At 38.2% G+C, this 15,325-nt stretch overlaps 2 protein-coding genes across 2 annotated transcripts; one reads left to right on the forward strand and one right to left on the reverse strand.

Moving 5' to 3' along the window:
• Window positions 1–2,950: 2,950 nt before the first annotated feature.
• si:dkey-243k1.3 (endonuclease domain-containing 1 protein-like) lies at window positions 2,951–5,331 on the forward strand. The gene is made up of 5 exons (XM_053320133.1): window positions 2,951–3,028; window positions 3,144–3,244; window positions 3,427–3,541; window positions 3,722–3,878; window positions 4,940–5,331. Exons 1-5 carry the CDS (start codon window positions 2,951–2,953, stop codon window positions 5,329–5,331), a joined length of 843 nt encoding a protein of 280 aa, XP_053176108.1.
• Window positions 5,332–6,164: 833 nt separating this feature from the next.
• On the reverse strand, window positions 6,165–14,291 carry LOC128360533 (TRPM8 channel-associated factor homolog). Its single transcript, XM_053320976.1, has 11 exons — window positions 13,645–14,291; window positions 12,878–13,094; window positions 12,358–12,637; window positions 11,192–11,490; window positions 9,859–10,033; window positions 9,572–9,666; window positions 8,376–8,586; window positions 7,911–8,147; window positions 7,361–7,584; window positions 7,096–7,209; window positions 6,165–6,407 (listed from the first exon to the last, which is right to left on the reverse strand). Exons 1-11 carry the CDS (start codon window positions 14,289–14,291, stop codon window positions 6,165–6,167), a joined length of 2,742 nt encoding a protein of 913 aa, XP_053176951.1.
• Between the last annotated feature and the right edge of the window lie 1,034 nt (window positions 14,292–15,325).

Consider the following 15,325-nt stretch of genomic DNA (forward strand, 5'->3'; position numbering starts at 1 on the left):
AATGATCCACATTGGATCTGTATAACTAGACAGTCCTGGCTACATGACAATCAGTCATGTGGCCAGAATCAATGTAAATCAAAGTAGCTAGTTTCCTGGACATATAATCTACAGAGTGACTTTTGTTTCTTTGTCTATAATCTCTTGCACAGTTTCCTGTTGAAGTGCACTGAGCTTCCGCTCATTGACAGACAGCCACTGAGGATGCTTTTGAGTCAAGGATTAGGCTAAATCTGTGTCTGGGGAACTAAACTCCCTGTGATCTTTTCAAGCGACAAAACGCTATTCAAGTGAATTAAAGATGCAGTCCACTCAAATTAACTTCTGGGCCAAATCAAAAACATGAAAGAGGTTACTAAAAATCCATCATAGCTGTGGTTCAATATGTTTTCTTGTCATTCAGAATGTCACCTTTAATGATTATCTGCCACGATTTGGACTTTGAAGGTGTTTTAATGGCTTTGGAGACATCTAATGAGGCAGAACTGTAATTTACTTGTTTTTGAGTGTTCATAACACAGCCTATCTGTGATTGGATAGTGAGTTTGCAGAATGAGTGTTTTCCAGGTGAATGAACACTGGAATAATCTGCAACGCAATAGTGTTCAAAAGGAGAATGAACCTAAAAGCAAAACTTGAAATCACAATTCAACACTGCAACCTAGAGGCAGACTTTAGTAATAACATGTCTTTTCCTCCAGCACAAATATCACCAAATACACATGCAGAAACATGACAAATTTGCTAATTCATAATTAGATCTAAATGACCAGAAAATAAATCAAATGACAAATGCATGCATTTATATTGGGACTGCAGGATTAGGTTAAAAATACATTTAAAAACAACACTAACAAAAAAAAACAAAAAAACCCCATCATCTCTGCTTTTTGGAATTTTCACACTCTCAGCAACAGCTAATGGGAGTTTATCAGACAAAATGTTTTAGGTCCCATTTTATTCATCATTATCTGAGTGCTTTGAGTAGTTTGACTGCCTTTTCTCCCCTCTCTGGATGTTTACACTGTTTACTTCTGAAATTAGATAGAAAGCCCAATAGTATGCATCATTAATGTAATTACTACATTAATTCCTTCCTCATCATAATAAAACAATTACACTGAGCAAACACAGTTACAACATCGTGTACTGTTGCTTACGGTCTTGCAGTCCGATTTATAATAAGTGGTTAATGTGAAAAATGAATGCAGAGCAAAGTAATGGGAAAATACAAGGCTGATTAAATAAAGCCTCACTCTCCTTATCTCATCCCTAATGTTCTCTGTGTGTTTTCTCTGGCATCCACAGGCCTCATTGGCTTAATTTCAATCCAATATTATTTGGTCCTTAGTGGGCACTTTTACCTGAAAGGATTTTTAGGATTGACTAACAATAACTTATAAACACTATAAATGATGTTAAACTTTGTTGATACCTGCATGGAAACCAACTGTCAGACTTTTGCTCTGACTATTTAGCCACAACACAATATCCATTAACTAGCTCTAAAGGGCAGTAAGGTACGACAGATCAAATGATTTTTAATTGTTGCATGGCAACAGCAGTAATCATTTCTGATATTGGTGATGTTAGTGATATTTGTGAGACAAGGTAGCGTGGTAAGTTGATGCTGTCTGAACTGTAGGGTAAATGTGGAAGTCCCCATCTGACTTGTCTCTACACAAAGAGTGATTGAATACATAGTAATTACCTCAATTCCAGATAACAATAGGTTCAGCCATCTACAGTCAAGTAAAAAAAGTGAGAGAGATGTTTTTTTTAACCTGTAAACATGTCCATGGAATAAAGAATATATAGGGAAAACATCAAGAGAGCTCAAACATAAAATAACAGAACATAAAAGTACTTATATGGTGTAATAACAAGATATAGCAAGGATGACTCATTTAATTAAAAATTCTATCATCCTGTCATGGACACATGGAGCTAAAGATACAGATAAATTCTTGACTTTATATTCACATTTAGTTATGTGGTAAGAGAGAATAAGACAGAAAACTGGGAGGAGTCCATGTGTGAGGCTTACACACAACCTTTGCTGCATTCGTGGGAAAAATAACACATGAACAGAGATATCTCAGCTTGCTGAGGGAGATTGTAGGTAAATGTCAACATGTAGTATATAGTCCAGGAGGTCATCTTAATATCAGATTACAGGAATAAACATCAGGTTATTTTTGTTGTACTTGATCTCTCTAATAGAGTCAGTGCAGCGACCAGTGTAATGTCTCAGCTCAGTACTCCCTGTATGATGAACAGTAAGTGGAAAAATAACTACTTTCCAGCAGCAGCTAAAAATAGAGTTTTGTATTGGAAATTCATATTGTATTAGGCAAGAAATGAATTAAATAATAGGTTTTCAAACACATGGATGACATCAAATATGGTTGTTGTGGTAACACACAACAATGTCATCTTCATATATAGCACAGTGTCTCATATTCTTTACAAATTAGACCAAATGAAACTCATATGTCATTTTAGCTTTTTTGTGTTATTGTTCCATTTTTACACTAGTCATCTACACCTTATGTTGAAGTCAAATGTGGGTTCTTTCCACACACATGTGTGAACAGTGATAAGTGGAGGACAAATGAGGTGAAAGGTGAGGAGAAGTCATCTATAAAAGTCAGATTCTGCTCAGGGCAGGCGGTGACTACAGACAAGTGCAGCAGCTGGTGAGTGGAAATACACAAAAACACACACACGTACACACACACACACACACACACACACACACACATACATGTATAAACAAAAATGATTTTCCACTGTTTGCAAGCATGAGCTGTTACAGCACCAACTTAATTTGGTTATATTCCTACTGTGCAATGTCTTATTGGATAGAATTAAATGAAAAATATGTCCTTTTTTCTTTTATTGTACTTTATAGGGCAGTCAAGAACCTCTGATGCCAGTTTTTGCCAGAATGCAAACCCTGGTAACTGTGTGTGCTGTTCTCTCGCTCCTCTTTATTGTTCATGCAGATGTTGTGGAACGATTTGAGGTTTGTGTCCTTCAGTCTCTTTAAAAACTTTATAGAAACATTAAATCTGTGTATATTGCACAAATATATCACTTTGAAGCCTATGTTACTTTGTTTTGTTTTTTTTTTGCCCCAGGATGTGCCAGAATGTATGAAGTACTTCTATAAAGAGAAGGTGCCAGACTGGGGGGCTTCTACACCTGGTACTGCCCGTATCTGCCAGCGCTTCGTCAACAGGTAGTGACAGGGCACAAAGTAGAATATAGACCTCTATACTTCAGCTAATGTAAAGCACTATAAAGTGAACTTTATGTACACAGTTAGATGTTGATTGGTTCCTTAATGTATCTGCTTCATTAACCTAAGCTGTAATCAATCACATGAATCATCCAACCAGTAATTCATCTTTGCACCAACAGGTACCACTTTGCCACGCTGTATGACACAAACCACCGTATTGCTGTCTACGCCTCTTATCAATTCCAGCCCAGCAATGGTGGCGGCAGGGAGAAAAGATGGTTTGTTGAGCCTCAGGTAGGTAATGTATACATCAGTATATATGTCATATGTACATTCACGCATATAAATGTGCACAATATGTTGAGACCCCTGATTCATATATTGTGCTGTTTCTGTTCTTGTAATAGATGTTGTTCTTTAAATAGTCAGTGACACCATCTGCATTGAATGTGAGGGTTTTTATGTGTCTTATAGCTTGTAAAGGAGACCTGGCAATCTGAAATGAAGGATGGCTACTGGCTGGATAAGGACTACCCTGGGGTCTACCAAGGAGAGAGACAGGCTCTGAATGTGGACTACACGCACTCTGGCTTTGACCGTGGTCACCTCAACCCCAATGGACACCATGCAGGTAGTGGAGGTTAATTAAACATTGATGGGGTTTTTTTGGTTAGGGGACAGCAGGTGGCAGTAGTCACCAGCCTAAAATGTCAGCTGAGGTGAGCAATGGTGATCTTCAGTACAAGTGTTTCAGTATTGCTTTACATTAATGCGTTTGCAATTTACAATGCAGTGAGGGATTCTCCTCTGTTGACACACTTTGAAGTTAGTTCTTGGTTTATTTACTGATATCAGAAAACAAATGATTACCACAAAACAAATCCAGTGATAGACTCCAGTCCAGTTTATAGGTTGTTTGTGTGTGTGTGTGTGTGTGTGTGTGTGTGTGTGTGTGTGTGTGTGTGTGTGTGTGTGTAGAATTAATCAAACGTTAAAGAGCCCATTGTGTCACAGTTAAACTTTGCATCATCTAATTGCACAGAAGCACAGAGAGTTTTTATTTTTATCTACTACAGGTTCAAAATATTCTCATACTGAGCTGTGACGTTTTCTACCTATAACTTATTCTTCTTCTTTCTAGAAAATCATAAATTGCAAGTAAAGCATCTTCTTCTTGTGTGTTATGCAGCAGCTGCTATGTTGCCACCTACTGGTACTAGCCTGTTATCTCAAGAAGTCAAACTGAACAGAATCCAGTAAAAATGGAGAAAATGAGAAGAAAACTAAAACTAAGCTGATTTTATCCACAATTCAGTTTAGTTTTAGTTAGTTTTGCATTGTTCATTGTATTTATTATTTAGTTTGAGTTTTATTTTTTAAACTCTCATTTTTATTTTTATTTCAGTTAACTACATTATTTTTTCACTGCTAGTGCGTCGTCGTAGCCGTTCAGTTTCCACCTTTAGATCTTTGCACATGTTGATTAGTTTATAGTGTGGATAGTGTCTTATTCTTGTGTCTGCAGCTAATCACTGAACTATAACAGATCATTTTGAACTGGAAGCAGCTGTTCTGTCACATATGATGTGCACCTAAACAAGCCACCTGCAACCTTCACACCACATAACTTTATTTCTTACTTAATTCACTGAGACTTCATTATGTGTAACTCTCCACTCCTTTCTTTTTCAGTCCCTAGCCGCAATGCAACTTTCACTCTGACCAATGTGGTTCCTCAGAACCCCAAGCTGAACCAGAATGCCTGGAGGATCCACGAGTCCCAGCTAACTGACCTTTTCAATACAAAGTGCTCTAAGGCATATGTTCTGGTTGGTGCTATCCCCTCTGCAGACAACTGGATTGTCAAGAACAATGTGAAGCGTGTCAACATCCCTGACTACCTGTGGAACGCCTACTGCTGTGTGGACAACAATGATAGACCCATTCAGAGTGGTGCTGCCACAGCGAGAAACACAGCGGACAACTGGGTGGAGAAGCTCACTTTGGATGAACTGGGAGAATTCATGCAGCAGTTCTCCGATCAACCAGTAGGGGAACTGTTTTACAACAACTGCAGGGTGTAAAATCTTAGCAGAGGGATGATGAAAGTAGAATTTTAGGCACCATTGCCCTTTAGTTTTACATACGATTTGTATGAATGCTACTGACCTTTTTAATATTGATTCAAGTGTGATAAAACGAAAAACATCTATAGTTTCACACTGTCAAAATGGTGCATATTTCCCTTTCAAAGCTTTGAGACTAATAAATCCCATTACTCCTCTCAACCACAAGAAGATGAATAAAAATAAGTTCCAAAGGGATAAATGGTTCTTTATTGATGTTTTCTTCACTCAGAATAAAGGAAAATACCAACATACACAACTGGAAAACATTCATGATTGTCAGACTTATAAGCACAGCCCTTACTGATGAACTGATGACAAACACGTAGTTTGAAAGCATCCAATCTATAAGGGAAAGATAAAGCTTACTGACCTGTAAAATATCACACCTGTAATATGATTATTTAATATAACCTTGAAAGGAGACATTGTCTTTTCAACTGAATTACACATGAATGGTTTATGCCAGTGCTGTGAAAAAAACCAATGCAAATAATATAGCATAAATCAAGAAGTTGAAGAGGTGAAATTATCTGATCAGTATGTTGAATTTTGCAGAAATAAGTTGCAGCGGCAGAAGGATTGTCTCAGCACAGAACTGTCATTTCTTATTTAATCTCAAACTCACCATTAATTTCGTGATTAGTATTATCATTAGCAAAATATCTTTAATATTTGAAATCACTACGACATAATAACAATCTGCTTATTGTTCATAACAAATAATGAACACACATTAACTAATATTCAACACCCATCTCCCTGCACATGAATCAGCGGCAGTCTACACTTCAGTCATACTGGCTCATGGGGTGGTTAATCCAGGCAGGCAGGTTGAAGAGTTTCTCCTCAGTGGCTGTTTCTATGGGCCAGCCCCAGGACTTAAAGAATCCAGACAGGTTCATCCCCACACTCGTAGAGAAAGTCTCAGCATACAGGTTCATCTTTCTCTCATTGTCTTCTGGAAAGTTGCTCATCTTGTGGTAGGCATCAAACACCTTCTTAAAGGCATCCCAGCCAAACCTTTCCTGGAGCTACATGGAAACAGACAGAGATAGAGGAGGTTGTGAATACACAGAAAAGATAGTGTGTCAATGGAGGGTTAAAAGTTAATGAGACAGATAAATTAACTGCAACAACTCGTCTTGAGAAGCAATTTCAGCCATGCCACAACAGGGCTGTATATTATTATGTTGGTTAGTACGACATCATGTTGGTAAAGAGTAAATATCTTAGCAATTTGATGGATTGTAAGTACATTTTGTAAAAGAATATATATATATATATATATATATATATATATATGGTCCCCAGAGGATGTATCATAATGCCATATTGCTCCAGTATGCCCTCTCCAGGACCAGTGGAGACTCCAGGAAGCCTCTGAACTCTGAAATGCTGTTTGGTGCAGCACAGAACAGTCAGAACTTTTAAGCAACCCTCTTGTTCTCTCTAGTTGTCCATTACCAATAATTGGAAATGAATGTAGTTTTGATTCATTCATGCATACTACACCCATAGTCTATACAGCACTAAATATCCCATGGTGATGGCATCTTATTGGTTAGCAGAAAACATGAGAAGCCAATCACAGCACATGATACTGAACATAATTTGACTTCTGTCTTTTGGAATAATAAAGATTGCTTTGAAGTACACTTACACTGGTATGACCAAAGCATATTTTCTTTACAGACTGTTATATAGAGTTGTTGTCTTTACCTGCAAATATGTCTCCAGGGCTACCCACATGTTCCAGTCACTGAGTTTCTTGCCTCCTTTAACATACTCCTCTATACCACTCCTTCGACTTGTTAAGGTCATGGATGGATGAGCCTACATTGAAGACATTACATTCATCATGGTACCATGTTAAGCAAGTGGAAATAAAAAGACAGAAATGATGTAATAATAGCTAAAAGGTAAATACTATGCTGCTTATTGATATGAAGTTGTGGGTCAATTAGAATATTAGAATTCACACTACCTTTGCCCTGTTGAGCCCCAGCACCTCTTCATGCACATACACTGACCACAGATTACACGTGGCCTCTCCAGTGTGTCGTCGGAACTCCCAGCAGCTTCTCTGTTGGTTGTGTCCCAGTTCGTGGATTTCTCCCCACAGGCCTTTTGTCCTGGCATCATCTGGTCTGACCAGCTCAGCTGCTATAGATGAATGCATCATGATAGGATAGCCTGCATGCAGCCAACCTGGATGGAGAGATATAAGTAAAACAAATGGTGTTACAGAGATGCATCTTCAGGTTTCCATGGCTATGGAGGTCTACTTGAAGAGAAACTTGCAGTGATACAGACAGTACTGTAGAGAAGAGATGCCATTTGTGAGCTCAGTCACTGTAATGAGCTCACCATTGAAAACACACTTTACGTGAATCTACATTTTCATAAACTTGTCATTTCTTTTTAAAATCAAGCTCAGAATTACACAGGGAGCATATATCTGGGAGACTGAAAATCAATCTTTTATAACACAGCAGCAGAAAATGTGTGAGAATGTGACCCCAAAACACGCTTACCATGGGAAATCTGCACATCTGCTACAATGCGTTCTTTGCGTGCAAATTTGTGAGGTATGACAGCCAGTTCAGCAACGCCCTTCATGATGCCGTTCCAGAGTCCGGCCACCTCATCAGGGCGGTCCAGATCCCGAATAACATGTGATGGTACAGTGAGGACAATGTTGTCAAACTCCAACTCCGCCCAAGGGGATTGAGATTTGCGCAGCAAGGACCAATCAGCTGCTGTTGTTACACCTGAAGAGGACAAAGAGGTGAACATTGCATTGAAATCAAAACAGAGCTTTGAAATATGTATCTGTGTATGTATCTATTGAAAGCACACCATCTATGTATATTCAAATAATGATGCAATAGTTTAAGGCCTTCGTGCTTACATGGCTAACATTCTTAAGAACGTCTTATTCAAAATCTCACACACTAATTTAAATACAGAAAGATAAGGAAAGTATCACACACACTTACCAGACTTGTAATAAGGGGCAGGTACAGCTATCTGCACTATTACCTCTACCCCTTCCACCTGTGTGTTGGGTGGAGCCACCAGGTAGATGAGTCCCCCCCACAGATTGTCCACCTGCATCTTCTCTGTGGTAACAGGAAATCGCTCATGAACACGTGGCGCTCGCTTTAATTCTTCAGCATTCAGGTAGTCTGTTTGACAACCTATCTGAACCTGAGGAAGAGATGGAGTATGTGTTACTGCTTTGAAAATCTGAATGAGAGGTCTACAGTACAGAAGTTTGATTTTCAATACCAATACAGAGAGACATGTATTATTAACTGAAGAACAGTAAACTTGGTTACTTTTGAAATTTGAAATGGTAATCTAAGGACAGAGGGTGTGCATAAGATTATAAAAATTATAAAATGATAAAGATTATAAAAATATATATTATTATATAATATATTCATATTCCCCAGCAAATACCTAAATCAGCAATTAATTCAAGATAGATAGATAGTTGTGGTTTTCCATACCTAAACAATACTTACATATACATTTTACGTACATTCCCAGATTGTGGGGTGTAATCTACAGAATTACCCCATTTTTTTCTACGATATAGAAATTAAACCCAAGAATGAGCTTTTCAGAAAGAAAAGCTTAATGAGAGATTGCACTGAGTAAGAGCATGTGATGTGATGCCATTACATTGACTCTCTATTAAGGCTGCATAAGATCTTATTAACCTGTGTTCAGAAAAGTTATATGTAAACAATAAATCAAACGACTTGTGATAGGACTGATTGCAATATTTTAATTTCATGATATGTCCGTTCTATTCTGTTTCTATCATTAATACATTTTTGCAAAATTGCACATGAAATAATCAAATTAAAGGCAAATGCAATAAACTTAATTACTGTTATGTGTGCATTAAAACATCAATTAATTAACCAATGTAATATACCATTAACATTTTAAACACTAATGTGTGTTTGATTTTAAATACACCAATACAGAGTGACATTTATTATTAACTGAAGAACAGTAAACTTGGTTGCTTTTGCCATATTTGAAATGGTAATCTAAGGACACAGGGTGTGCATAAAGCCCATTGAGACATAGGCCTATTTGTGATTCTGGCACTTTGAACAGACAGAAAGATGAAAGAAACTCAGCGAAATTGATAATTGTTTGATTTGGTGTACTGTACCATCCATCCCTTGTTGAGTATCTCTGGTGGAATGATCATGTCAGTCCTCATACCAGGAAAGAGGTACAGACCTGTACTAAGCCACTCCTCCCCTCCTACCACACACACAGAGCAGCAAATGTTATACAGATGCATGTAAAACAGGCACCGAAATATTTCACCTGACCCATTAATGCAAATTCATACCACACAATACTGCGACATTAAATAATATTAAGACAAATAAGTGGTCTGCAAAAATCTCTCACAATTATTTTTCACATTTGTTTATAACAACTAAGACTGACCTGATGTGTTAGCGTTGATCTTGATCTTGCGGTTATAGACAAAAGGCATGATGGGGCCGTGCTTGAAGATGTAGGGCAGGAGGGCATCAGGATCTGGGCAAACCTTATATACCTCTGTCCCCACATTGAGGAGAAAGTGGTCTTTGGGATTCTTTACAGGGTTGTTCTCACTCACCTTGATAAGGAAATTAATATTGATGATTAAAAAACAGATCTCTCTCACACACATTTGAGAACAAAACATATCTAAATACCTTTGAGTGTGATATGTATTGTATGTAATGTCACTACTATATTGCACCATCATAGTTTGGCCACAAAAATGCCTAAATCTATTGTACATTAAATTGAAGCAATGTAGCAAATCCTGTTTGATTACAGTTTTTTAGCTATTCATGTATCTAAAATGTCATATTGACACAGGCCATTTGGAAACTTAGGACAACAATAACAAGCACATAAGGGCCAGGAGATAGATTGATCTGTAAGTGGTGTTTTTCTGGTTTTGTTGTGACTGACTGTACTGCTACTAGCCATTTCTCTATGTTAATGCTTTTATGCTCGCACTTCTTTGCCATGTGAGTTTGTGAGGGACTTCCTTGGTCAAATCCATTCATTGTATGCATGGAGTCTGAGGTATGAGTAATAGACTGTTGATTAATTTATCAACTGTGCAATATCTGACACTAAACAATGAAAACTGTGAGACCGGTCCATCTGGTGTACACCTTCTCTTAGACAAACTCCCTAAATATTTGCTTGCATGGTGTCTCATAATATTGCTGTGTGGATGCCATGTCTTTCTAGCACATGCCATCACAGTTGTTATTGTTTACCATGCAACTCTTTGGGAGGGTGCCACTAAAAAAGTCAGTTGGATACGACTGTAGCATGATAAGACAAAAGACAGATACATAGCGAGTAGCTGTTGAAGAGAGTAAAGAATTTAGCAGACTTTAGACTGTATCTGTTTGATGTTGTTATTACCACAGACTATTGGGCTTCATGACAAAGCATTCCTGCAATTTGGTCCAGCCCATAAATGTGAGCTCAGGCACACAATGGACATATTTGTTGTAGGACCATTGCATTAGGGTTTATTATATGTAAATATAATATTAATATAATTAATTATAATATTAAGGTTATTGCAAAGTGAACACCTGAAAAACAGAAATTGCACAATAAATATTTTACAAGCCTAAAAACAGATTTACTTACAAGGAACTGAATCCCTGAAACTTACTATAACTTTCTAAGTAAACAAAAAGAGAGGCCTTCTTCATATGAATACTAAGAACAATAATAAAAAATTAAGTCATTCACTGCCCACCTGTGGCATGCCCGCCTTCAACATGTCAGTGAGAATGGACAGAACCTGTGTATAGGAGTAGCTGTCATGAGCTTCCATGTTCAAGAAGCTGACACAATCTCTGCCCAGTTTTATAAGGTGATCTTCTCCATGCATGATGAGTTCTTGACCTTGGATGACATGACCAGCGAAGCTACGTAGACGATGACGAAAGTGGTAGTTGTTTTTCTTGGCCTGGCTAGGCACGGGGGCCTCATACAAACCTCCTCGAATTATTGTCCCTAACAGGCTCAAGCCCATTTTATTCAGGATCTTGTTTCCTGAAACATAGATAAACAAATCTGACTTCATCAACTGTGCTGTAACATTTATCTTTTATGGTTAGGGGTTTGATTGATTAATCATAGACTCTATATAAAAATGGATGTAGCAAGGTGTGATGTCATCCACTGGTTTGCAATGGAGTGAGAGTTGCAGTTTATTGTCTATGCCATCTTTTCCAATTGGAGCCAGGACCCTAAAACAGTAGCCTGTTAAAGAATCATCATTTAGGGTTAGGGTACCCCAAAGTAAAGATCCACGTCTAAAATTTTGGATGATTAAAAGTAAACCTGATGACAATTAGACTGGATCCAAAATGCAGTTGACCTGAACAGATCCTCGCATAGAGGGAAAAAAACAAACAGCTGGGGTCAAAAGCTGCAATACAAAAAATAATGTATGAAAAACAGATAAAAAGAAATAATGTATTTATTCCATTTAAATATTATTAATATTAATACTTGAACATTCTATTTACACCTTTTCTGCACCAAAAACAACACATTTTAGAGCCATCTAGCCAATGTAGAGAAGATCATTTTCAAACCAATTTAATATGTGAATCAAATTGCACTGGTTTCTCTTTCTCCTACATGTGACGATGTGGTTTTCTTGTTTTTTCTGTCACTCCCAACTTGTCCTCAATGTGTCCTCAGTGTTTTCCCTGTGTGACTGACTTAATCACCATCAGCAGCTGATATTACAATTGCAATTTTGTTTCTGATGTCCTGCCTTTGCATTCACCTTAACTAAGGCCTCTGTTCTTGTACTTTGAGACTGCAAATGTGTTACTCGTGTAGCACTGTCTCTTATGTATCCAAGCTCAGTACAACATCACAACAGAATATTGTGGTGCATTATCATACCTGAGAAATCTGTCATTGGGTTTTGTCCACGGTGTGTCTGGGCCCAGTACCAAGCATGCCCACCAATTAGCAGGCCTCCCCCCTCTGCCACAAAATCATGGATTTCATCCACATGTTGGTCACTGTATGCTGTACATACAAATACACTCAGGTCTTTCCTGAAGTTTGTCTTCTCTGACTTGTGCTTGCTGTAAAGGCTTAGGTTGGGCATGACACCAACAACCCCCTTCCGGCCTTGGTCCAACCAGTTAATGGCATTGTCCTGAAATGAAGTCAGTGTCTGTAATGAAAGGAGTCATTCCAAAAGAGGTAGTTATTAATCATATAAAAATGCAGAGTGGTTACCACACATGCCACATAATGGCAGCGTCCCTGGTTTTATTCCAGCAGGAGACTTATGCTGCAGGTCATTCCATGAAATACCATGTAGATGCTACACAAACTACATCAGCAAATGTTCATTATAATGTAATTTAAATAATTCTAAGACCATTAATTAAAATTAAAAGTCAGACTTCACCTCTTTTGACAGAAGATCTTCATGTGTCACCACAATGACTCGTCCCTGCCCATAATAGGCTCCTGCCACGAATGCCTGTCCATCCTTGTTGGTGCCAATGGGGAAGGCTAGTGGACCATGGACCAGAACCTCAGACTCTAATGCGTCTCCCTTGAGATCAAACTCAGAAACACCCTTCAGTAAGGACTCCAAGTCATCTTCAAAATCCTTACCAATACTGTTTTAGCAAAGAGTAAATTGAGGGAAGAGAAAGAGAGACACACACAGGGTGATTGAGGAGCAGGACAAGAAAATTCAAACTTAAGAAAGTTTAATCTTCATGCCTGCTATCGGTATTCTTAGATTAACTTTTTAGTAGAATGGTTTTGTTTCTCAATATAATATAATATTTCACAATATAAGATTTGTGTAAAATAATTCAGTACTGTTGCAGTATCTTTGATTGCAAGCAGATATTTTCAAAAAATGTTTAGAAAATCTTGAAAATTGTTAATTGCTACTTAATAAAGTTAATTGCTACTTAATAAAGGTATATGAGAAATCAAATGTGTTGTATTATGCCACCACAGTGGATCATGGATTTGCATATTACAACCCAGACAAAACCTATAAGGGACATTTCTGCAGAATACTTGCATACATTCAATTACATTTGAATGTGTTGTTGTTTTAACTAATTACTCATACAAAATCCATGCCGTGCAACCCCATATACTTAAAATGTGACTGATTAAAATATTTGAAATGAAAAAGAAGTATACACTTACGCTAAAGTCATCCAGGATGAGGGGATCTGAGGGTAGACTGGCAGGATATCTGTCTCCCCATAGTGCTTAGAAAAGTAGATCCCTGCCACCCCAGACACCTTATTTCCTGGAAAATGAGAGACTGTATTCTGCTTAGGGTTGACTGAAGCCCAGTGCCATGCCTGCCCAGCTATCAGCACTCCTCCTCCGGCTTTCAGAAATGCCACCAGGTTCTTCGCATCTGCACCCACACTGTAGACATAGGTCACATAAACACCAACTTTCAGATCATCACTAAAGGCCTCCACAACTTTGGCTTGGAAGCTGGATGTGCTGAGATTATCAGCCACTCTCTTTACGTTCTTTTGGACCCCCACTGACAGGTTTTCAGATGCATCTCCTCTCAGCCAGGTCAGAGCGTTCTCTACCAGAGCAGGAAAGTTGGTCATGTAGTCCTCATGAGCGAAGACCACAATCCTTCCACGGCCGTACAGAGAGGCCGCCATCAGGACCTGGCCTTGTCTGTTCACCGCTAAAGGAAAGGCATGGTCTCCAATCAGAACAAGATTGCAGGGAACACCGGGACCATTGAAGTCCAACTCTTTCAAGCCTCTCATCAGGGAGCTGTAGGCTTTGTCATGGGAGGACTGGGTGAGCTGGTTGGGCATGGTGACAAGGATTGATGCTCTGAAGGCTGGATGAAGGGTACGACAGTACAGTTTTACCTAGATGAAGTTCCGTTGTGTCAATCAGGCTGTCCTGTAGGGATAGAGAGAGCACTGATAGAGTATAAAATAGAATTAATGTACACATATATGACAATATAGATATAACATTAAAATGTTGATCTACAGTTCAACTGGCTCAAAACAAAAGGAAAATCAGCAGTTCTCCACTGTTTGGAGATTTTCATCAGATCCAAACAATTCAGAAAACTCAAAGACAACAAATTGACTTTTACCTGGAAGTTAAGTTGGTTTTCTGATGATGGTATTTGATGTTGGAGACAAGCCACGAAGAACACTATCTGACAGGAGTAAAGAACAAGAATACGAACAACAGTGAGCAGGTCAGGAGGGACTATTTAAATAAATAGGTGGTGGGACCTCAAGAAGCAAAAGAGACAAGTGTTTTTTTTGTAATCACACCTCCTTTTTTGAGCAAGAACTGTGGTTTTGGTTTCCCCATAATTTACAATGTAATAGTTTTAAGAAGGTATGAATTTGTGATGGACAGTATGGGCAGGAGGAGAAATTACACTGACCTCTAACCTTTTCAATATGAGAATGGCAATACTATTTAAGATATTATTCAAAAAATGTCAACTCGTCCTCCAAGTATGCACAGTATAAAGGACAGTAATTGTTGTGAAAATCAACTTCTCAGAACTAGAAAAGGAAATGAAGTATGTGAAACTGCACTAACCACAATTCATTGGTCAACATTTAATGAGACAGCAGATCAAGTCACACAATATCTTTCTATCAGATCTAAACCTATAACAGTTCTAAAAGAACATCTAGACCTCTGCTGCTTCGAGTTCTTAACCTTTTTGTTATCCTTACTGTATTCAATGTGCTCTATGAGCTCTATCTCATTACTATAGACTTGTGAATTTTTGGTTCACTGGATTTTAATGTTCTGGGACTCAGTGAGGATCCTAAATTATGTTATACTTTCACATCGCTGAATTCAGTAGAAA

This window comes from Scomber japonicus, chromosome 6, assembly GCF_027409825.1.
Source record: "Scomber japonicus isolate fScoJap1 chromosome 6, fScoJap1.pri, whole genome shotgun sequence".
In the NCBI taxonomy this organism is placed as follows: domain Eukaryota; kingdom Metazoa; phylum Chordata; class Actinopteri; order Scombriformes; family Scombridae; genus Scomber; species Scomber japonicus.